General features: G+C 39.9%; 1 protein-coding gene across 1 annotated transcript in view; it reads right to left on the bottom strand.

Moving 5' to 3' along the window:
* The window catches only part of ARHGAP32 (Rho GTPase activating protein 32), a 165331-nt gene that overhangs the window by 47867 nt on the left and 91411 nt on the right, over nucleotides 1-26053 (bottom strand). The window contains 5 exon segments of the mRNA XM_084868239.1: nucleotides 3366-3443; nucleotides 5376-5498; nucleotides 8169-8261; nucleotides 10974-11111; nucleotides 21477-21563. Coding sequence (XP_084724365.1) covers nucleotides 3366-3443; nucleotides 5376-5498; nucleotides 8169-8261; nucleotides 10974-11111; nucleotides 21477-21563 — 519 coding nt within the window.

The following is a 26053-nucleotide window of genomic DNA, read 5'->3' on the forward strand; positions in this document are numbered from 1 at the left end:
ACCACGTGACTGAGACAAAAGACCAAGTGGAGTCCATGTGAAATGTCAGAGCACATCAGCTGGGGCGGACCTGCGGGTGGGGACACCTAGGTCCTGCATATCGACAGCGCGCAGTGAGAGCAGCACACCTCAGTCGCCTCCACCTGGGAAGCAGTGGCCACATCCTAGCAGAGTGGTCTGCTCTCACTGGTCTCCATCCTCAGGAAGACCACCGGCCATGCCACCTCTAGGCCAATCCAAGCCCTGTCTCCTCCCGCACTATTAGGAAAGACAGGCTTCCTGCCCCTGTGCTTCCTCCTTGATCTACTCACAGAGCCCAGTCAAGCTGGCCAACCAATCCCACGGGCTATTCTATGTCTGGCCAGTCGGCCTGGGGCATGTGGACATTGTGTCCTCCGAAGACGTACACAAGACTCAGCACTCAAAAGCCACTTCCTTCGAGGACCTTACAGGAAGCTTTCTGGGCTCTAAGCCTCCACTCTTCTTCGAGCACCAGGGCCTGCCTGTCCCTTTGGACTGCTTCAGGGCACAGTGCCCAGCGCCATGAAGACCTCTGTCATGAATGAAACAAAGGCCTGACACCAGCCTGTGAGCTCGAGGAGGGCAACTTCTGAGACGCTGACTGTCTGTCAGGGATAGATGGCTGGATATGCAGTCACCCTCTTAAAGGGCCAACACACAAATATTTGTGTATAGCCTTGGGCTGTGGCAGAGGGAGGGCAGAGTTGATGGAGATAGGTGAACAGAAGCCAGAGTTGGGGACTCTAGGTTTAGATCTTATAAGGTAGGCACCCAAGTTTCCTGTGCTGAGTCATTCCCTCACAAAGTAGAGGTCATCTTTCCAGGCAGACATTTGCTATCCAGGAGATTTTTGCCTGGGAGGAAGACAGCTGACCCAGCCTATTGGGAAACTTCTGGCCACACCTGTGGATGATTGCCTGAGGGCTACTCAAGACTAAATCCAATCAATCTGCAGGCAGAGGCAGATCTCTGGAGGCTTTGGTCTTTGCCAGATCTAATTAGTCAGAAACAGCTGTCTTTCGATAGAAATTGGGAGGCATAATAGATCTACCTATTACATAGACACAAACTGAAACAGGCATCCAAAATGGGGAGACCAAAAAACAACCCCCAAATGAAAGAAGATAATTCTCCAGAAGAAGAGATAAATGAAATGGAGATAACAAGTTTATCTGATATAGAATTCAATTCAGAATAATGATGGTAAAGATGCTCAATAGTATGAGAAATCATACAGTAACTATGAAAAAGGATGGTCTGAAATAAAGAATTATACAGCTCTAATAAAAAACACATTGGAAGGAATACACAGCAGATTAGGGGAAGCTGACAATCAAATCAGTAAATTAGAACCCAAGGTTGAAAAAAATCACTCAGAGATCCAAATAGGAAAAAACAAAACAACTATTAAAAAACAGGAAGACAGCTTAAGGGAGCTGTGGGACAACATGAAACATAACAATATTCTCACAATAGGTGTGAAAGAAGGAGAAGAAAGTGAACAAGGGATAGAGAACATGTTTGAAGAAATAATGGCAGAAAACTTCCCTAACCTGGTGAAGAAAAAAGTCACACAAATTCAGGAGGCACAGAAAGTCCCAAACAAGAAGAACACAAACAGGCCCATGCCCAGATACATCATAATAAAAATGCCAAAAATTAAAGACAAAGAGAGAATCTTAAAGTCAACAAGAGAAAAGCAATTTGTTTCCTACAAAGGAGCCCCTTAAGGCTGTCAGCTGACTTCTCATCAGAAATTCTATAGGCAAGAAGGGAATGGCAAGAAGTACTCAAGGTAATGAAAAGCAAGGATCTGAAATCAAGATTACCATATCCAGCAAGGCTATCATTCAAAATAGGTAGTGAAATAAAGAGCTTTCCAGGAAAGAAAAAAAAAAAAAAAAAAAAAAAAAAAAAGCTAAAGGAGTTGAAATCACCACCAAGCCAGAATTGCAAGAAATGTTAAAAGGGCTGCTGTAATGAGAAGAAAAAATAGAAAGAAACCTTTAACTGGCTTTATAAAAAGCAATGTTTTTATTGGTTTTTAGAGAGCTAGATAGAAACACCAATGAACAACAAACATTGATTGACTGCCTTCTGCAAAGCCCACAATCTGAACCTGGCACGTGCCCTGACTGGGAATCGAACTGGCTACCTCTTGGTGCATGGGTCAATGCTCAACCACTTACCCACATCAGCTGGGCTTAACTGGCTTTTAAAAGTTCAAATTATAAAATAGCCTTTGACATAATATATTTACCACAAAAATATAAGGAGTACTAGTAACCTAAACTAGTGGTTTTCCAACAGTGTTACCTGTATATGCTCCACAGAGGCCCCTTTGGGGTGTCCCATGAGGTCTAAGAGAGATCAACCAGGCATGTTCCATGGGGCATAAGGCCCAGAGTGCCTGACCAAACTAACCAGGACAACTCCCCCATTATGTGTTCTCACAGTGAAGTTCAATGTAAGTTACATGTTTTCACAGTGAGGTTCAATGTAAGTTCTGTGTGATTAAAAGTTCCATTGTTGTTGTTTTTTTTAATTATGAAAACCAGTGGACTAAGCCATTATTCCAGTTATTTCAAATTTAAAACTCAGGATAGAAAAAGGACCTAATCTATGATTATCATATACAGAGGTCCCGGAACAACATGGTTTCATTCAATGCCATTTCATTTCGTTATAAAGTTGATGAGATGCCGTAGGAACATAACTGTTTATAACAAATTAGCCTGTGGTAAAACAAGCTTTGTTATAGAGTTTCAATTGAAGTTCCAGGACCTATTGACCAGAACACATGGGAAGTGAGTACGTGGAGTAAATTACGACTATCTCCCTCTCCCTCTCTCAACAGAATATCTGAGATGAGATCAGCATATGCTCAGAATTTTACCTAACAGGAGTAAACACTGTCACAAGTAACCTGAAGAGGATTTTTTCCAGAAACAAGGTACTAGTCATCATGTAAAAATGTAACCCGTGGTAACAGCAAAGTTTCCACCAGCAGCCTGAAGGTTTTGCAGCCCACAGGTTGCTTAATCTTTGTAACACTCCTGTGGACTGCAAAGAAAAGATGTTTCTTCTCCAGAGTAGGAAAGTGAGGTGGAGAAGATCAATAACAGGAGAGACAATGTAGGAATCACGCTCGATGCTCTTCAGACCATGTGACTAAGCAGCCCCGATTGGAGTCAAGAGTCCAGAGGTGGGGAACGTCCAGCCACTGCATGCAGAACTCTGATGGCAAAGTCTACTGCCAGTCCACGCTGTAAACCAAAATATTACCCAAGAACCAAGAAAAACTGCTCTTTCGCCTTTTCCACACCCGATTCTCCACTGCTCACCTGAAATCCGTGCTTGCCTCTCCACCACGTGCTCAGCACTTTCGGGGGCATGTCGATCACAGAAACGATGTCGCCCACCTAGGAGAATAAAGCATAAGGGAAATGCATTCAGTCAACTTTTAAACCAACTGTTAGAACTCGAATTTAACCTGAACTGGAATGCAAGGGTCAAAGCACCATCTTCCTCTCTGGCTAATTTTTCTGGGAAAAGAAAACATACTACCTCTTTCTATAAAGAGGTTAATAATAATGTTAACCATCTGTTAAGGAGAAGGCTACAAAAAGTAATGCAGCACAAAGACTGGGATCAGGCATCACCTGAGCAGTGACTGCTGGAAGCCAGCTTGATGGTGTAAGATTTTGGAAGGGTTGGGCATCACACCATTAGCTGTTACAATCCTCTCTTACTGCTGTTTCTGAAAGTGACCAAATCTATGTATATATATAAAAGCCTAAGTGACCGGCCGACTGACAGACCAGCCAGTAGCTATGATGCACACTGACCACCAGGGGCAGACGCTCAATGTAGGAACAGAAACCACAGGAATGGAAACATGGAACAGACTGATGAATCTCAGAAGAAAGGAGGAGTTGGGAGGGGAGATGGTAGGTAGAGATTAACCACAGATCTTATATATGCATACTAGAGGCCCAGTGCCAGATTTGTACACTGGTGGGGTCTGTGGGGATCGGGCTGAAACTGGCTCTCCGACATCCCCCAAGGGGTCCCGAATTGTGAGAGGGCACAGGCCAGGATGAGGAACCTGACCAGTGCATGAATCCGTGCACCGGGCCTCTCCTTCACTATAAAAGGCAGATATTCTCATATTTATTGCAGCAGCAGCTTCTGTTAATACCACAGTGAGCAAGCACTTGCCACGTGCCAGGCACTGTGCTGAGTACTTAACATTATCTTATTTAATCATCTACAACAGGCCTAAAATGTCTACAATCCCTGGGTTAATCTTAGTAAAATTTGATGACAACTACACTTCTTTCCATAGAATGTACAATAGCTTATCCCCTCACTCTAAAAACAAACAAACAAACAAACAAACAAAAATAGAACTAGTGAGTTTGCACAAACTTGCACAAAATCATAAATATAAAAAGGCAATAACCATTTTTAATACCCTATTTAACGGAAGTTACATTCTTCAATCAAAGCAAGTGAAGCTCTCTGTGACAGAGCAAAGTTACGTACTACACAGCAATGTGACCAAGGTGTCTCATGTTGCTTTAGGAATTTTTCTTTGTGTATTCACAATGAATATTTTACGTCAGGGAAGAGTCACCTTCCCAAAGACACGTTTGCTAATAGACTTGGCATCTTTCAAGGTCTACATTCCTCTGGGTATAGAACCTAAAAATTAAGTTTGAGAACAGTTCAGATTCTATACAGTAAAAATTTAGATTGATTTTCCTTAAACTGAATAACTGTTAGCATTTTGGTTTTTATCTCTCATTTGCCAATATTAAAGAAGGGAATGAATTCCCCTCCTTTTGCATTTGAAAGCAGGAAATGTTCATTTCCCTTCCCACCCATCCAGTAGCTCCGTCTCTGAACAAACAATGAGAAAAAAAGAAGTATCCTTGGGCATCATTTTTGAGGTATGAAAACATAAAATAAGAAGAAAAAAAAAAAAAGACTGAGACCTGGCTTTCAAGAAGCTAACAGAGGCCAACAGGAGAAGAATTACGAGTGGGTGGAATTAAGTGATACGTTGGTGATGAACCAGGCGAGTGGTTCAGAACGGCATTCAATCCAGATTTTGGGTGGAGATGTGTTTGCATGGAGTAGGGAAAGGAGAGCAGGAATGACTTTGAAGACACGGAAGTCGAAATTTTCAAAGACGAATGCAGTCACTTAAGTGAAAATAAATGGCATGCCAAGCAAAACCATAGTGGGGTATGAAAAACCTGGTGCTTTTCATTAAAAAAAAAAAAAAATGATTAACACGGTGAAGGATGAGGCTGAGCTAACACAGAGCAGCGACTTTAGGCATTTACCTCTAAGGTGAGTTCATCGGGGGCCCGAGCAGTGTACCTCTTGATAACATGGGCTGCACCGACAGCAGGCGTGTTGATAGACGATTCCTCATGGACCAGAAGGTGATTGCCCTTGTTATCAATCTACAACAGAGACAAGTGCTATGAGATGGTTAAAGACATGACACTTGCAAAAGTTTCTTTGGCATTCAACTTGATTTAGGGAAACTATAACCCAAAAAATCTTCTGAAGAAAACGTATTATCATTTACTGAATGCTTAATATAGGACAGTCATTGTGCTATTCATATGACATTATGACTTAATTTAATCCTCATAACTCCAAAAGATGTTAATCATCATTCTCCTTATTTAAAGATGAAGATGCTAGAGCTAAAAGAGGTCATGTAATTTGCAACAGATTAAATCATTTGTCCGAGATCACCCAGACAATAGTGAAAGAGCCAACATCTCAATACAAGCTGATGTGGCTCTAAGTTCTACAGTCTTTCTACTTTCCATCCTGCCTTCCAGTTTCCAATGGGAGAAGAATAATGTAACTCTGCATATGCAAATTAAGAAAATATATCTAACGTATTTTATTGATATGTAATAGATATTGTATCACCCAAGACTTTTTCTTTTTTTCTATTTTGTTTATTCTGCTTTTTAGATTCTACATGTAAGGGAATTCGTGTATTTGTCTTTCTCTGACCTAGGTATTTCACATACCATAATAATTCTAGGTTCATCCATGTTGTCACAAATGGTGAGATTTTGTTCTTTTCATGGGTCAGTAACATTCCACTGTACACATACCATTCGACTAGCGATAGATACTTAGGTTGCTTCCAGACCTAATCTATTATAAATACTGCTGTACGGAACATACAGGTGCATATATCTTTCCCAAAATTAGTGTTAAGAATTGCAAGGTCATATTTTTAATTTAAGTGCACGGTTCTATTTTTAACTTTCCAAGGAACCTCCATACTGTTTTCCACAGTGGCTGCAACAATTTAAAATCCTATCAACAGTGCACAGGGGGTTCCCTTTTCTCAACATCCTCGCAAACACTGGTTGTTTCTTGATTTATTGACAGTAGCCGTTCTCACAGGTGTGGGTGACATCTCATGGTTTTAATTTGCAATTTCCCTAATGATTAGGAATGTTGAGCATCTTTTCATGTCTACTGGCCATTGTCTGTCTTTAGAGAAATGTCTATTCAGGTCCTCTGTCCATTTTTTAATTAGAGCATTTTTTGTATGTGTTGTTTTCTTTTCTTTTTTCTTTTTTTCTTTTTTTGGGTGGGGGGTTTAATTTGTAGAATTCCTGATATATTTTGGATATAATGTGTTGTGTGGTTCGCAGATATATTCTCCCACTCAATGGGATGTCTTTTCACTTTGTTGATTTCTTCCTTCCCTGTGCAAAAACTTTTTAGTTTGATATAGACCCATTTGTTTATTTTTTTTCTATCATTTTCCTTACGTATCCAAAAAAAAAAAAAATGCTAAGAGCAATGACAAAAATGTTTACTGCCTATGTTTTCTTCTATTAGTTTTATGGTTTGAGGTCTTACATTTAAGTGTTTAATCCACTTGAGTTTATTCTTCCATATGGTGTAAGAAAGACATCCTTTTTTTCTTTCTTTTTTTCTTTTTTTGCATGTATCTCTCAGTTTTTCCTGTACCATTTATTGAAGAGACTGTCTTTAGCCCATTGTATATTCTTGCCTCCTTTGTCATGATTAGTTGACAACACAGAGATGGGTTTATTTCTAGAACCTCTATTTTAATCCACTGATGTATGTGTCTCTCATTATACCAATAATAATGCCACTTCTATTATTATGGCCTTGTAGTATAATTTGATGTCAGGTACCGTAATACCTCCAACTTTGTTATTCTTTCTCAATATTGCTTTGGCTATCCCAGGTCTTTCTGGGTCCATATAAGTTTTAGGGTTATTTTTTCTACTTTTATGGAAAGTGTCATTGGCATTTTGATAGGGATTGCATTGAATCTACAGCTTGCTTTGGGTAGTGTGGACATTTTAACAGGTAATTATTCTTATCCATGATAATAGTATGTGCTTCCAATTATTTGTATCTTCTTGAATTTCTTTCTTCAATGTCTTAGGCACTGATACCCTGGGCTGCGGAGTCCAGTGTAAGGCTGGGACCACTTGCTCCTAAGGGGAGACCTGCTCAGCTGAGATATCCCTCCCAGTTTGTAATTGCCACATTATAGGTGCGGACTTGCCTGTTCCACATCTCCATCCCTCCTACCCATCTCAACATGGCTTCTTTTAAACATCCTTAGTTATGGAAATTCTTTTTCAGCTAGTCTTCAAGTGGTTCTCAAGGATGGCAGTTCTAGAATTTAGCTGTAATTCTTATGGCCATGTGAGAAGGTGACCACAGAGTTTTCCAACTCTGCCATCTTGAACAGAAGGCATTTGAGACTTCTTAAAATCAGATCCTTTAAAAGGTTAGTTGTCACTTGTTCATAAATAACTGGAAAATATTTTCAATTACTAACCAACTGAAAATATATATACACACCTTTCTAAACGTATACATTAATATGTTAAGCACCAAAATAGTATTAAAATTAGTTGCCTGGATTAGCAAAGAAAGATTTCAGATGAAAAAAAATATTGAATGTGTCACATCTATATCCTTCCAGAAGCTAGAACAGACACCATTTCTTTGATTCCTTAAATTTAAAGTTATCAAAATTAAACTATTGTTAAATTTCTTAAGTAGATAATTTAAAAAGAAACCTTAGTAAGAGGTGAATTAGATAATACCTCCATCCAAGTGAGGGCAGGTCCACAGTTGATCTTATTGCCAGCAATAGTTGAAAGCCGGGACAAGTAAGCCATAAGCATCTGAGTGACGGACTGAAAGGAAAGAGAAGACAGAGTGGTAACTTGGAGTACAGATACTACTCTCTGTCAGAAGAACTGCTGCAAATTGGTTGTTTTAAGGGAAAAGGCAGCTCTACAGATTTCTTGATATTTCCATAGTTACAGAGGATTCTTCCCAGAGAAACAGTTCCATGAATTGGAACCACAGGCACATACATCGTAATCCCCTGCATTGCACAGAACTTTGGCTTCTAATTTTATTGTTTTTTCTTTCAACTTTTGTATTGAAAATATAAACAATAATGATAGCAGAGACATAGTAGGCTCCTGCCCAGCTTCTCCCAGCTATTCTGAAACTCTTTCTCTGTAATATCCCAGCTATGGCAGGACAGCCATGTTCATACATGGTCCTATGCCGTGGGCTAGCCGATTGGTCCAGGAATGTGACATCACATGAAGAGGCCTAGCAAGCGTGACTGTAAGGAATCAGGAATTAGGATACAAAATTTCAGCTCAGTCTGGCTGCTGTCTTAACATAGATAAAAACCTGGGATCCACTGGTGGTGACCATGTTCAGAGACAGTATGAGAGAGAAAAATATAGCATACAGACAGATATGGGAATGGAGACGGAGAGACACCCAGATTTTCAATGACATGAAGGAATCAGTGGCTCTAAGATGTTCCCTAGACTCTGCTGTAGGGCCAGTTCCCACGTGACTGATGATGTTGCTACCTTACCTACATCCTTAACTGCTGTGGAATTAATTACAGAATTGAAATGGCTTCCCCTCAGGACTTGGATGAGGTTTGGTAGTGTTTCCAAGCATCCACTGCAGCCGCAGAGGCGTCCAATGCTAATACAATTCTTGTTCTTTTGAGAAAATCTGTGTTTTGCTTCTAGAAGCTTTTCTGGTTCCCTCTCCCCCCCCCCCCCCCTCTCTCTCTCTCTCTCTCTCTCTTTTCATTTTGAAGTTTCACTACATGTTTCTAGAAGTGTGTCTTTTCCCTCATTATATCAGCACTTAATGGGGCCATTTAATCTGAAAACATGCCTTTTTTAGCTTTAGGGGACTTTCTTATATTATTTTTTACTGACTCCTGATGAGAGGGAAGTAGGGACTTCTCCATCTATTCTCTCTTCATCTGTGTCAATGTTGTGTGTAGTTCAGCTATTCAGGTTTGTTATCATTAAAATTAAGTTAGATTACTCTATGTTCATTTCTAAGCTATTTTATTTTTATAAAATTCTTCTCTCATTCCATGAATGTGATTGCTTCACTTTCTCTCTGAGTGTAAGAATCATGCTCCTCAGAGCCCTCAGTCTGCCCCTCTCAAGTTATTTTGTTGACAATCATGCACCTCTTAACTGATGGGGACATGTTCTGAGAAACGCATCCTTAGGCGATTTCATCAGAGAATGCACTTACACAAACCTAGACGGTATGGCCTATTGCTCCGAGGCTACAAACCTGCACAGCTTGCTACGTACACAACAACACGAGATTAAATCAAGCCCAAGAGAAAATGAGGCAATCGAGAGACACGATAAATATGAGACGAGTGAGGCTGCTGCTGGGATGACACGGCATATTATTTTATAGCAAACTTTTCTTATAAGTAAAAAGAGTTCACTGTAAAACAATGATAAAAAGCATATTACGATAAATACATAAACTGGCAACATGTTTATTATCATGATCAAGTATTATGTTCTGTACATAACTGTGCGTGCTATACTTTTATTTTTTATATGGCTTTTTATTGATTTCAGAGAGAGGAAAGCATAGGGGGAGAGAGAGACAGAAATATCAAGGATGAGAGAGAATCATTGATTGGCTGCCTCCTGCATGCCCCCTACTGGGGAGCGAGCCTACAAACAGGTATATGTCCTGACCAGGAATCGAAATGTGACCTGTTGGCTGGACAAGTAGGTGCTATACTTGTATGTGACGGGCAGCACAGTAGGTTTGTTCACACCTGTATCACCACACACGTGAGTAATGCATTGCATTCTAATGTTATGACAGCTACGTCGCGAGGCCTTAGAAAACTTCAGCTCCATTATAATACTATGGGACCTCTGTCACATATGCTGCCCATTGGTGACCAACTATTATCATGCAGCTCATAATTTAACGCTATTTTTTTACCTATAAGGTTTCTAGCTCATCCGTCTTCTTGCACATGTATTTTATGCTATAATTTTTGTCCTCAAAGTCCTTATCCTCTGTACTTTCAAACATTCTTCACATTTTTTTATTTCTGATGTCATATAAAAAAAAATCTCTTCCCTTTAAAAAAATTTATTTCACTCTTTTATATCTTCACTGAAATTTAAAGTTATTTAAAACAGGAATAGTTATTTAAAATTTAAATCAGGAAAACTTGGCAGGTGTGCAGGCGGATGCAAAGACATAGCTGGCCATAAAAACTATGCAAACAGGATTGTTTTAATATGCATTTATTTGATTATTGCTAAAGTCAATTTCTTTCCTTATTTTTGCTCCTATATTTTATATTCTCTTTGGAGAATGGTCTACTCATTTATATAGTGCAATCTGAGGGTTTTTTATTTGCTTGTTATAAGATTATACATTGAACCTACTTTACTAAACATCTTACCCAGCATTGCTAATTTTTCAATCATGAAACAAATAACCCCAGGAATCACCCTGAGTGTTCAATCTAAGCTTTTATTTAGTATGCAAGCAAAAATGTCTACTCATTTATGTAGAGTAATTACCTCTGGACTGTCCTTCAGGGCATCGGAACGGGGAAGCTCTGAGAGCTGGGAGAACCTTCGGTCATAAATACACAGATGAAGATGCTTGTCAAGTACTCGAAAATCTTCGTAACTTCTTTTAACAATCCAACTTTTGCCCTATGGGTAAGCAAAAAAGGCTCCTATAATTAGTCTCTATTATGAACCAAACCTTTTTCTAAAATGGCATTTCATTCAGAGGATTTTAAATTTAATAATGGAAAGCTTCTATTAACTTGATAATAAGTAGTTAAACTCCAAAACAATGTACACATGAGTTACATGACAAGATCAAGAATAAGGCCCAGGCGTTCCCTTTTACCAATGCTTTTCAACACTGTACTATAATTACTAGCTAATGCAGTAAAACAAGAAAAATAAATAAAAGATACAAATTTGGAAGGAAAAAATAAAACTGCCTTTGTACACATATGGCATGATTGTCTAGGTAAAATATGCAAAACAAAATTGATTAAAAAAAAAAAAAAACACAACTCCTGAAATAAATGATTAAACAATAAAATTCAAGGATAATATACAAAAGCCTATTGCTTTTGTATATGCAAGCAATGAGTAAGTGGAATTTTAAATTAAAAACACAATACTGTTTACATAAGCATCCCTCCGTGCCAAAATGAAATACTTAGATATAAATCTAACAAAAAGTGTCCAATATAAGATCTACATGAGGAAAACTTCAAAACTCTAGGGAAAGAAATAAAAGATAAATAAAAGGAGAGATATACCATTTTCATGGATAGAAAGACTCAATATTGTCAAGATATCAGTTCTTCACAACTTGATCTATACATCCACAATGCTACGCAATCAAAACCCCAGCAAGTTATTTTTGTGGATGTCAACAAACTGATTCTAAATTTTATAGGAAGAGGCAAAGACCAGAATAGCTAACAGGTTGTTGAAGCAAAGCTAGAGGACTGACATTATCCTACCTCAGGATTTTCTGTAATGTGAGATATTGACAAAAGAATAGACAAACACAATGGAACAAAATAGGCAGCCCAGAAACAGACCCACCTAAGCATAGTCCAATGATCTTTGACAAGAAGCAAGGTAATACAATGGAGAAAAGACAATCTTTTAAACAAATGGCACTGCAACAATTGGACATTCAAACAAAAACAAATGAATAAATATACTGGTAGACATAGACTTGACACTTTTCATAAAAACTAACTCAAAGCCGAAACCGGTTTGGCTCAACGGATAGAGCATCGGCCTGCAGACTGAAAGGTCCCGGGTTCGATTCCGGTCAAGGGCATATTCCTTGGTTGCGGGCACATCCCCAGTAGGGGGTGGGGCAAGAGGCAGCTGGTCGATGATTGTCTAGGTAAAATATGCGATCTCTCTCATCGATGTTTCTAACTCTCTATCTCTCTCTCTTCCTCTCTGTGAAAAATCAATAAAATATATATATATTTTTTAAAACTAACTCAAAATGGATCACAAAATGCAAAACAATAAAACTCCTGAAAGATAACATAGAAGAAAACATAGATGATCTTGGTTTGATGATGACTCTTCAGATACAAATCAAAGGCACAATCCATTAAAAAAAAAAAAAAAAAGAATTGATAAGCTAGACCTCACTGAAATTAGTATTTCCCACTCTGTCAAAGGCATTGTCAAAAACAAAACAAAACAAAGAGAGAAAAAAACACACAACAACAACAAAAAGAAAAGCCACAGAATTGGAGAAAATATTCACAGAAGACATATCCGATAAGAATCAAAAATATTGAAAGAACTCTTAAAAATCAAAGATAAGAAAACAAACAACTGATTCAAAAATGAGTCAAACACCTTAACAGACAGACATTTCACCAAAAAGATAAACAAGTGACAAACAGGCATATGAAGAGATGCTCTTTACCACATGTCATCAGAGAAATGCAGACGAAAACAACAAGGACACACCACCGCACACGCATCGGAATGACAAAAATCCAGAGCACTGATAACACCGAAGCTGGAGAGGGTGTGACCAACAGGGACTTTCATTCATTGCTGAAATGGCACAGCCACTTTGGAAGACAGTTTGCCAGTTTCTTACAAAATGAAATATATTCTAACCATCAGGTCCAACAACTGCACTCCTTGGTGTTTACCTAAATGAGCTGAAAAATTATGTCTTGTCCACACAAAAACCTGCAAATGAATATTTATAGTAGCTTTCGTTATAATTGCCAAAACCTGGATGCCATCTTCAGCTGATGAAGGGATAAACTCTGCTACATCCAGACAATGCTGTGTTATTCAGCAATAAAAAGAAGTAAGCCATGAAGCTATGAAAAAAACATAAAGGAAACTCAAAATGCATATTACTAAGCAAAAGAAGCCAACCCCAAAAAGCTACATGTTGTATGATCCCAACCGTTGGACATTCTGAAAAAGTCAAAACTATGGATACAATAAAAAGATCAGTGGTTACCAGGAGTTACTGGGAAGTGAGAGACGAACAGGCGGAGCACAGATGACTGTCAGGGGAGTGAAACTATTGTGTGTGTCACTATAAGGGTGGATACATGTCATTATAAATGGATTCAAGCCCATAGAATGTACAACACCCTGAATGAGCTCTTGATGACATGTCATTGTAGGCTCATCAGTTGTAACAAATGTACCATGTTGGTAGGAAATGTCCATAGTGAAGGAGGCTGTGCCTACGTGGAAACAAGGGGTACAAGGGATACCCGTACTTTCCACTCAATTTTGCTGGGAACCTAAAACTGCTCTACAAAATAAAGTTCATTAATTTTAAAAGGTAATCCTGTTCTCTTTCATCTAAGCCATCTGTTCACAGAAATAAATATCAACAACCAACCACATAAATGCAGTAACCTTCACAGTCCCAACAAGTCAATGATGGAGATTGGAAACCAAAATTCATCTCTTCATAGATCAGTGAATTGATTCCTTTCAACTTTTTAAAAATGCCTGTGTGCCAGCAAAAGTCTGCTTTTTATAAAGATTTTCATTAATGAAATTAAAAATTTAATGCTTAATTTACAAATCACCTAAAACCTTATTAACTTCACCAAGTAAATTGTAAAAATAGTAAAAACATCTCACTTTTGGCAGATATAAAAAGACTTTAAATTTCATATGTTAAAAAATAGCCTTAATCACCCAATTTCCAAAATGAATGAACAAGGCAGCTGATCAGAGCATTTTAGAAATTCAATTATTGTATAAAGAACAAAACAAAAACACATTATATACATCTGCCTAAATTGTAATTTGCTGCTAACTTCTAACCTTAATAATTATTACTATCAAGCAATTATTGGTATTCACATGTAGCAAAAATCAACAATTCTTGACAAGGCTGTAAAAGAAGATAAGAGAAAAAAAAAATATCCCAATGTGAACAGGATCACATTTCTAAGACAAAAATCTGTTCTTTTTTTTCTCATTCATTCGCCAGATATTTCCTGAGAAGCTAAACAGAGTTGCACTGGAGTAAGCATTAGAGATGCAACAGAGAAAGGACCATCAAACCTCCGACTTCTTAGAATTTATTTCTATGAGAAAACAAATGTTTTGATTGGTTATTGTTTTATTTTATAATTGACAGTATTACAGATGTCCCCCAATTCCCCTCTTTCTCCCCTCTTCCCAGCCCCTGTCTCACTGCAGGCCTTCACCACACTATTGTCTGTGTCCATTGGTTATGCATAGATGCATACAGTTCTTTGGTTCATCTCTTTCCATCCCCCCAGCGTGGTCTCTCTGAGACCTGTCAGTCTGTTTCATGCCTCCATGCCTCTGGACCTACTTTGTTCATCAATGTATTATGTTCACGAGCTTCCACTGATAAGTGAGATTATGTGATGTTTGCCTTTCTCTGTCTGTCTTATTTCATTCAGCATAGTACTCTCCGGGTCCATCCATGCTGTCACAAAGGGTAAGAAATTCTTTTTAACAACCGCATGGTAGATATTTTTGAAAGTAAATATATACATAAATGAAATACTGATAGTTTTGTACTATAAAGAAATAAGCAAGAACCTACTTCATTAAGGGTGGCCGGAAAAAACCCTTCTGAGGATGTGATTCTAAACTGTATCCTGGGGGGCCAGGGAAAGGGATTGGGTAGAAGAAGGCAAAGCGTGGGAAATGGGAAATGGCTAAAATAATATATACGTGTGTGTGTTTGTTTTTGTAAATGAAAACTGGGAAGAAACTAGACCCAGCAAGCGCTCAATGTGAAGAGTCAGGGGCTAATGGAAGTTCAATGCCCTGGGCAGGAAGAACTCAGGGTCTCCCGGGAACTGGCTGGAGCCTGTGAGGCCCAGCAGAGGAGAGAAGGCTATGGAGACACGATGGAGAAGAGAAAGGCAAGTCCAAGGGTGCAAGGTCCTCCCAGGCCTTGCTAAGCAGCAGCTTCAGTTTCTAAGTAAGGTGAAAACCTATTGTAGAACTTTAATCACAGAAGGAACATATTTCAACTTACACTTTACACCAGTTTGGCAGTTTAGACGGTTATATTGGATTCCGGGGCGCAAGCACACATGCTATCACAATGGCTCAGCAAAGAGGGAGTGGCTTGTGCTAGCTTGGTAATATCAGAGAGAGAGAGAGAGAGAGAGAGAGAGAGAGAGAGAGAGAGAGAGAGAGAGAGAGAGGAATTCTAGATATATCTGTTCTTTCTGAGCACAGTCTTCACCCATGTCCTGGGAAATCTCTTTATCATGGGAAATTTATCTGGGGGGAAACTGTGCTACGAATCGCATTTCCCACTGTAGGGTGAAGTTCAGGGATACAAGAGAGACCTGCTTTCAATCTCAGCCTGGCCGTGTCCTGGATACAGGATGTCACACAAGTTACGTAACACCTGTGAGCAGCAGCTTACTCATCTCATCGGGAGCCTGGGAAGAGCACCGCCTACACGGCACGGAAGAGGTGTGAGGTTTAAGTAAGGAGGTTTGCATTTTGCATCAGCCTGTACATTGTGTGAGTTCAGAGGCTCTGCTAATGTCCATGTGCAAGCCCCGCCCCTTTAAGAACCGCATTTTCCAAATGGGCCGAGTGCAGGAAATATTTGATACCGAGAAATACATTTCTAAGGGTGGGATTTCAAGCACCAACATACAGGAGATATTTCGAGGTAGGAAAGCATTCCCCTACAACCGACTGTTTGCCTCTCCAACCAGGACATAACGAACGAAGCCTTCATATTACTGTAAATATTTATGGAAAACTGGATCTTCAGAAAAGTAAACTATTATATTCATAAATTCTGGCTAAAATACAGAGGTGGTTAATACAATCCAGCTGATTCAGCATGAAACATTCATTTCAACCATAAGGCTTCCTAAGAGGTAATAAACACACAGTGTTTTATGAAGCCAACAATTATTCTTACAGTGACAAAACTGTACTTACAGAAGGGTAAGTTCGGAACAGGATTTTCATTAGAGCACACGTTAGAATAAATTCTTGCAATAGCTAGGTTTAAAATTGCCATTTTAAAATTAACCTTTAAAGGCTGATGTTTGCTTATTTGCTAAAGAATAAGACAGTAGACTACAGAATGCTTTTAAGACTCACTACCACTGACATTTCACTTATAATTGCTTCATTCTATGTAATGCTTCACTCAATATAATTAGTGGCAGGGTTTATCTAATTTTAGTTGTGTTTTTTTTTTAATTATTAAATTTTCAACATCTGGGACAATGAAAGTTTATCGTACATCTACCTTGACATATTCCTGAATTTCCTAAGATATTTTCAAACTAGAAACATCGTTTCCTAAAAAGTGGGTAAAATGCAGAGAAAAATTAGTATGATTTTCAGAAATTAAAACAAAAACACACACAACATATTCCCATTCAGATAAACATCATGATACAAACTGGAAAAGCATTGCTTTGTCCACATTAGCTAACTTGTTTTAACTTATTCAGATATTTCCTTTCTCATCTTTTTATTCTATTTTTCAAGTAAATAAAATGGAAGAAAAAGTATTAGGTAGAAAAAACAAGTTGTTTTAACTTATTCAGATAAGTTATTATATAACATATTCCCATTCAGATAAACATCATGATACAAACTGGAAAAGCATTGCTTCGTCCACATTAGCTAACTTGTTTTAACTTATTCAGATATTTCCTTTCTCATCTTTTTATTCTATTTTTCAAGTAAATAAAATGGAAGAAAAAAGTATTAGGTAGAAAAAACAACTTATTCTAAACTAGAGGCCTGGTGCATGAAATTCATGCATGGGGTGGGGGGCGGGGCGTCCCTCAGCCCAGCCTGCACCCTCTCGCAATCTGAGACCTTTCAGGGGATGTTTAGGTCCGAGCCCCCAACCGATAGTCGGACATCCCTTTAGAAATCCGGGACTTCTGGCTCCTAACTGCTTGCCTGCCTGCCTGATCACCCCTAGCTACTTGCCTGACTGTTTGATTGCCCCTAACCACTTGCTTGCCTGCCTCATCACCCCTAACTGCTCCCTGAGGGGCAGGCCAGCCTGGGAAAGATGTTCTGGTCTCTGGTTATCCCACATTTTGGTTGCTGGGCTTTTATTACATAGGATAATAATTCATACAAGAGAAAGGCGAATGAGAGCTCAGGCAGGACATTAAACATCAATTCTTCAAGGCATCCAGGAGAGCAGTGTAACCCGTGGTTACCACTGGGCTGAGCCACACCAACTTGGATAACTGAGGTTGTATGACAGTATCTGCTCAACTGCATCGGGCCCTGCCATGCCAGCTGTTAACTGGTTTTACATCACTCGGCCTACATCGCCTCTTGGCCTGGGACAAAATCCAGCCGGTCTCACCTCTCCCTCAGAGACTCTTCATTTGAAAGTTGCAGTTCACATTCTCTCTGCAATTGTCTTTATTCATATATGCATGCTACCCACGCCTGTCCACTTAAGTCACTCAGAGAAACCTAGATGGCCAGTTTGGGTCCCTTTATTAATATTTGGGATATGCTCACAAAGTTCACAGTAGCCACCCAGGTACAAATCATATTAGAAAATGGTGAAGGAATGGAGGAAAAAAAAACACCCCACTAGGCTAAGGTTTAAATCTTGGTCTTTCTCTTTAAGTTAACAATCCTGAGTCTTGGATTCGCCATCTTTAAAATGGAAACCAGACTATGAACCTCACAGGTTGTTGTAAGAATGAAATGACAGACTGTATGTCAGAATATCTGATTCCTACACACAGGCGCCCCCAAATGCCCACTGACTCTGGACCGATTCCCTAGAAGAACATAGTTTGCATGTCTAGGTTCACAATTTAAAGAGAAATTAAGACTTTAGAGGGCAGAGGCAAAGGCACGATTAGAGGGTTCGAAGATAAGGACCTAAAGGAAGCAGTTAGCACTTAACTTATAGGAAGGGAGAAGGTCACTATTTAATTGGCCATTATTTTTTTTAAAATATATTTTATTGACTTTTACAGAGAGTAAGGGAGAGGGATAGAGAGTTAGAAACATCGATGAGAGAGAATCATCGATCAGCTGCCTCTTGCACACTCCCTACTGGGAATGTGCCCAAAACCAATGTACATGTCCTTGACCGGAATCGAACCTGGGACCCTTGAATGTGCAGGCCGATGCTCTATCCATTAAGCCAAAACGGTTTCAGCATGATTGGCCATTATTTTTAAGATAAAAAAAGAGAGTGGGTTAAGATGAAGGGCCAAGGATTTGGGTTAAGTAAAAAGAATTTCAAGAGCACATTATTAAAGTGAGAAATTAGCAAAGATACAAAACGTGAATAAACAGCTTCTGAGATGAATAGATCCCATCAGTCGTATGAGCATATCTTACATGAAGACGAGGCAACACACCACCCCCCCCCCACACACACACACACACGTCTGTTGTTACCTGGGAATTCCAAGGAGAAGCAGGAGAAACTGGCAATCGGAGAACTGAAGTCCTCAGCAGCTCCTGCTCAGATTCCCTACAGCTCAGAAAAGCCACTTCAGGCATTTGGGCCTCAATTTCCTCATTTGCAAAATTAGAGGGTTTGATTGTGAGTCTCTCTTAGTTATTAAAAAAGTAGAATTCTCGTTGAATATGGTTTGTGGCTGAGCTACATGGCAAGAATACAGGAGGTGAGCCATGGGCAGGCAGCAATGACTGCTTACGCCGAGGCAGAGCAGTGTGGTGGCATTACTACAATGCAGTAAATTATGGCTTTGGTGTTCTAAACAGCATACCAAGGAGTCTAAAATTTTCTAAGCAGTTCGGCAAGATGTTCACTACCAGGAAACAGCCTACCTATCTAGGTCACTGCTCATGGCAGCATAATCAAATGACAATTATACATTCTACTGTGTGTTATCAAAATACCACAGATTACTTTTGAAGGTCATTTTGAAAAACCAGCACAGATATTACTGACACTGTGTTTTGCTTATGAGAATAAAAAAATATTTGCATTGTCAGAACATGTGGAAATTAATAGTGAGAAAAAAAAGATGCTAAATAGTGCTAGACTATAGAGGGATGAATTCATTATGACATGTCAACCAGGTACTCTAGATAAAGAAGTTATGTTTTTTTCATAGATATAGATGGAGATGTAGATGTAGATGTAGATGTAGATATAGATATAGATATAGATATAGGTACAGATATAGATAGATATCAGAGAGGAAGGGAGAGGGAGAGAAATCAGTGATGACCAGCTGCCTCTTGTACTCCCCACACTGGGGATCAAGCTTGCAAACTGGGCATGTGCCCTGCCTTGGAATTGAACTGTGACCTTCTAGTTTATACTTTGATATTCAACCACTGAGCTACGCCAGCTGGGCAGATGATATGTTTTGTATTCGTCTGTTAGTAAAGGTTCATCATAAAAGCTCTTAATATTCTCACTGAAAATTTAACTCACCAAATAAAAATATTTTGTGAAATACAACATGAAGCTTAGTGGTTTACAGCTGAGAGGATAGTCAATCCTATATAATAAAAGGCCAGCATAATGACGGGAACCACCAGAGACCTGAACCACCACGGCCCCTCACATTAGGTAGGGGCATCAGGTAGGTAGACAGAGTGGTTAGGGGTGATCAGGAAGGCAGACCAGCAGTTAGGAGGGATTGGGTAGGCAGATTGCCCCTCTCTGGGCTTGCTCCACCTCCCAGCAAAGAAAGAGGGAGGTCCAGGCCACCTGCATCAACTCTGTGGCAGGTGTGCGGCCAGACAGTGATCACCCCATAGAGGGAGGCCTAGGCCAGCTAAGCCATTGCACCCCATGCCTGTCACCTGCAGAGGGAAGCCACTGGTGACAGGGGAGGAGGGGGCAGCACTACACAGATGGCAAGCAGTGGCAGCAGCAGGGGTGGGGCAAGCTGCCTGCAGCCCAGGGAAGGAAAGCCCCAATAGGTTCTGATCTCAGGCCAGGTTCTCAGATTGTGAGAGGGTGCAGGCCGGGCCGAGGGACCTTCCCAGGCCCCGAGTGCACAAATTTTGTGCACTGAGCCTCTAGTAAAACATAAAAGAAAAACTCACTTTCCAGGTGCATACTCTGACACCTAAAAGCACTTAAATAAAAAAGCACTTAATTCTGAAAGGCTTTCCTTAAGGTTACCTGGACTAAGAACTTCAGTATTTTCCATATGAGATAAGCCTTAAACTTTCCTAGGTTATTTAATTTTTAACTTCAGGTACATAAATAATACTTTGGGGAGGAGGGGTAAAATAAATGACCCACAAAAAAAAAAAAACCTAAAAACTATGTATACAAGTAAGTTTTGGCTAATTCAAAAACAGGCAAAAGGCTCAATAAACATAGACTAAAACTATATTAATTGATTATTTGGTAGAGGAAATAATCAATGCTACAAGTAACACATCTTAAATCTCATTAAAAGCAAGTCAAAACTAGCACAGTTCTAAAATGGACACACATTCTACCATTACACCAAAGTGGAACTCACCATCCTGGTTAGAAACATGAGCATCTCAGGCAGAGATGACTGTGAGCTCTTGGCATCTTACCATAAACAATAGATTCTCCTCATTCTTACAAAAGGATTTTCATTGAAGTTTGTAAATTAAACGTCTAGAAAACCGATTCTTTTAAACTGATTGTGTCAACTCTGAGTACATAGAGAAATGCCAAAATGACTACGAGAAAGAAAACAACACGCGTGTATTTCCATATTCAACTCTTTCACACTCACAAGTGTCGAAGGCCTTAAAACTTTCTGAAAATGCAAAGACACGCGAGCTGTCATATCAACTGTGCATTCCACTTGGTTCTGTATGAACACATTTATTCCCCCTTTTTTTTTTAAAGGACACCAGTCATTTTCTTTAACAATAGCCATTCATCGCCCACTTTCCTTTCAATATTGTACAAGTAATTTTCTGTGGATTCTATTAGGCAGTATGAGAAAAGCATTCCAGAAAGGAATTTAACCGGGGCTCAAAACTATCCTCAGTAGTACATCTTATGTGAAATGGAGAACGCAGCCACAAAATTACCTGGCAGGCGATGTGCACGAGGTAGACCAGCTCTTTCGATTCACAGCCGTTCTTCGTTACGTCATTCTGCTCTTCTGACAGGGAGAGCTGTGGCAGAGAAAAAAGGGCAGAGAGGGGGAGAGACGCCGTGATTAGTGAACAGGAACAAGCGGAGCGTTCAGTAATACTTGCATTCTCACATCACCTTGATTTCTACTACTTTAAAAAAGAATGCTACTGCCGAAACTGGTTTGGCTCAGCGGTAGAGCGTCGGTCTTCGGACTGAAAGGTCCCAGGTTCGATTCCGGTCAAAGGCATGTACGTTGGTTGCGGGCACATCCCCAGTAGGAGGTGTGCAAGAGGCAGCTGGTCGATGTTTCTCTCTCATCGACGTTTCTAGCTTTCTATCTCTCTCCCTTCCTCTCTGTAAAAAATCAATATATTTGAAAAGAATTCTACTACTTTAGGGCAGATAAAGATTTTAAAAAGGATGTGATTCTAAAAATGGTAGCTTATATCTACACAAACATGTGCACAATAGCAGCAAATAAGACACATCTGCTCCAGGGCAGGTCATCATGCCCTTAATTAATTTATTTATTTTTATTTTATTTTATTTTTGAAATAATTTTAATTTTTTTTTAATATTTTACTGATTTTTTTACAGAGAGGAAGAGAGAGGGACAGAGAGTCAGAAACATCGATGAGAGAGAAACATTGATCAGCTGCCTCCTGCACACCCCCTATTGGGGATGGCCAGCAACCAAGGTACATGCCCTTGACTGGAATCGAACCTGGGACCTTTCAGTCTGCAGGCCGACGCTCTATCCACTGAGCCAAGCCGGTTTCGGCCATGCCCTTACTTCATAGCACAGCGGGAAGGAAGGCAGCGGGAGCCACAGAGAGGCAGATGACCAGCTGGTCTACCCGGGCTCAGCTTTATTACAGAGACTGTGGACTGGGGGCCGGAGAACAGCGTGGGCTGCAGATAGGTTTTACTGTAGACTCGCCATGCAGGTCTGCACACTGAATTTTATTTTTATCTGAACCACAAAATAGCATTTAGAAACTGAGTGGTGTTATATGGGAAAAAAAATATATAGACTTCTAGGCTTCTATTGAAACATCAAGAAATCTGAAGACCCATATTCTCACATGGGCAACAACTGGCCAGAGCTGAGAGGTGACCGGGCCCTGTGAATGTGTGCTCCAAGAGACTCTGCCACCAAATTGATTCCTCTTTATTTCTTCACCGGCATCGAGGCTGAATGTTCACTGCCATCCATCGTGCTGCTTGCTTTGCTATTTCTTATCCCCCTCACAGCACTCACTCACTCACCTTACCTGCCTGCCCTAACGAGGGGTGTGCATTGGCAAACTCTGTGCCAGAATCGGACAGCCCTGAGTTCAAAAGCAGCTGGTTGTGCAATATTGATCATCCTACTTAATCTCTCATCTGGAAAATGGAGATGATGTCACCATAACTATTCTCGAGTTTTTGAATATTAGATGAGATAACATTAATTAATTACTCACTGAGGCACCTGGCACTCAGTGAGTTCTTAATAAATGTTACCTATTATTATAGTTAAGGTTATTAGAAATATAACAATGATGAAGATATGTTCTCTGTGTTTTTATAATATATTTTATTGATTTTTACAGATAGGGAGAGGGATAGAGAGTTAGAAATACTGGTGAGAGAGAAACATTGGACAGCTGCCTCCTGTACACCTCCTACTGGGGATGTGGCTGCAACCAAGGTACATGCCCTTGACTGGAATTGAACCTGGGATCTTTCAGTCCGCAGGCTGACACTCTATCCACTGAGCCAACCCAGATAGGGCTGTTTTCTGTTTTTGAAAGCAGTATCACAAAAAGCATTTAAAAAAAAAAAACCAAAACACCTTTATAAGAGATAAAAATCATTCTCACATTAACCAAATAAATCAGATGAACTATTGTACAAAGTCATAGGGGATTTTTTAGATGGAAAAAAAAAAAAATGAAGGGTGAAATGAAACCTAAATGAATTAAGTTGAAGAAAGTGACAAGACTTTCATGAGACCAAAGAGGTCAATGGATGTGTTTGGAAGCCTGGAAAAGACAGGAGGATCAAGAACCTGCCTCAGCCAAACCCTGACCGCCTGACCGGCTGCAGAACACCTTGTAACAGAGTTCACACCCACCCACCCACTGATTTCCACAGGTATTCATTCAAGTGTTAGAGGTCGGTCTATAAAGCACTATAAGAAAGTAGCTTTATGCCCACAGGATGGGGAGGAATTTCTTGGCTGAAGCATGGATAGGGAAAAATAAGAGATTGATCATATAAAAAATTTTAGAGTTATCACAAAAGAGACTCCATAATCCAACTGAAAAGATGCGTTACCAACTGGGATAAAAATATTGGTAATATACATTTGGCAGATTTTTAAACTATCACATATAAGGAAAAAAATGAGATAGGTAATATGCCTAACCCAAACATCTTGGAATTTAAGTAAGAGTTACTAATTGTTTGATGAATGACTGAATAAATAAACATTGTCTCATTGGAACATAATACTCACTTTCAAAACTAAACTCATCATCTTTCTTCACATATTCGCTTGTTCCTCCTTAATTCCCAAAGTAAATCAATAGTATAACATAGCTGATAGTGGGGAAGGGCACATAATAAGAATAGAGTTACAGTTATTTAATAACTATTCACCTATTAAGTCTAGATGAGAAGCTTCCTTACAGATTCTGGGAAACTGAAGGATGAAACAAGGCTATCAAAAGATAAGGTGCCTCCTCAATGGGTCCATTACAAAAAAAAGAAACACATTTTGAGAAAAGACCAAGGACAGGACACGCATTGATTTGGTTGCTGTGCCCGCACCCTGACCGCCTTCAGGAGTTTGCCTTGGGAACAATTCTCCAGTCCAGGAACGGGCCGAGCTGTTTGTAGCATCATAGAAGATTTGGCCACCTTACTATGGGTCTTTGAGCTCCTGAAGGCCCAACTGCAGACCCTCCCCTCCCCCTTCCATGTTACGTTCACAGCTGCACGTGGCTATCTTCTCCCTCGTGTGTTTATAATCAGCCAGCTGGAGAAGGGGGGTGGTCAGAGCAGAATTTCCAGGGTGACAGACTGCTCTCCCATGCTGCCAGCAGTATTGGAATAAACGCTCATATATGATTCAACCCTGTCTCTGTTTAATTTGGCTCAAGTAGTGACAGGCAGCCTCGGACCCATTGTGTCTGGTTTCATAACCATTCACTGTTAACCAACCTAATCATCCCGGATTCATCTACCACCCCGCCTCTCCACATATCCTTTCTTTGTACATTCCCAGGGTCAAGATCTCATCTCAATCGTTGATTCCCCAATCTCTCTCTTTAGTCTCCCAAAACTTGCCTCTTACCCCTCACCTGTTCCTTTTCCCCATTCCCCATTGCTTCTCCCCTGGGCCTGGGCCTCACTGTGTCTGGTCTAGACAATCGCAGGCTGGACATTCACAGTAGACTTCCAGCTGGTCTCTCTCCATTTCCCTCACACCCTGATTATGGTCCTTTCTTTTCAAAATCTCTCAATACTTTCTCAATTCCTTCTACAAAGGTAATTTAAATGCCAAGTCCAGAAGCTTAGAGGAGCTTTGAAGAAAGGCACTTCTCCAAAGAGCTTCGAAACCACGCTTTCCCATAATCCTTCCAGTGTTTCCCAAAGTGTGGTATGCGTACCCCCAGGGGTATGGGAAGAGTTTGGTGGGGATACGTGTTGCACCGGAGTTTGGTGGGGATATGCACTGCACCAGGCTTAGCTGCGCCTAATTCTACATTCTCATGAATATAAGGGGTACTCAGCGTTACGAAAATTATAGAAGGGGTACACATATGTCAAAAGTTTGGGAAACACTGGTTAGATTCGAACCCATTCATCCCCTCCCCTCCCAGGTGCCTTTGTCTAAGCTGATTTTCCTTGTCTAAATGCTCTGCACTTCTCGCTCTGCAGCTCCCAAATCTATGCAAGCTTCAATAAAGTATTCTTTTGAGTGCCACAGGAAGTAACTTCTCTTGCCTTTGAATGCCTATACAAGCATTTCACAATAGGTATTACAGTTTTCTTAGGTGTACTGGTATATTGTTTGTTTCCTCCTGAGGAAAGAATCTCTTACAAGGTCTTCAATAAAAGCATTCCTGATGAATTATCTGTTGGTTTTAAGACACCCCATGAACAAAGAAAGGCAAGGTTTTATACAGTGCCCACACCACATGTGCCAAGAGTACACATCATGAACAATTGGGCTACGTTTGCTTATTGAATGACATGAACGTAATGATTTACATCATTTTTACTTCCTCCAAGTAAAACCCCTATCTCAGTGCTTTGTCTATGAAGAAGGGAGAACAGAATTTCCAAGTGCCATACTTCTAGATTCCTTACAAATCTATTTTTGGAGTTATTTTTCCTATACTGAATTCACTTTTCTATCACCATGGTAACCAATCTGCAATTAGTGTTGTTAGGATCTTTAAAAATAAAACCCTATCCAGAAAGCCTTCCAACATTCAGAAAAGTCCTTTCTCTACATGGAGCATGGAAATCGGTT

The sequence above is a fragment of the Pipistrellus hanaki genome (assembly GCF_964339955.1).
Source record: "Pipistrellus hanaki genome assembly, chromosome: 19".
In the NCBI taxonomy this organism is placed as follows: Eukaryota; Metazoa; Chordata; class Mammalia; order Chiroptera; family Vespertilionidae; genus Pipistrellus; species Pipistrellus hanaki.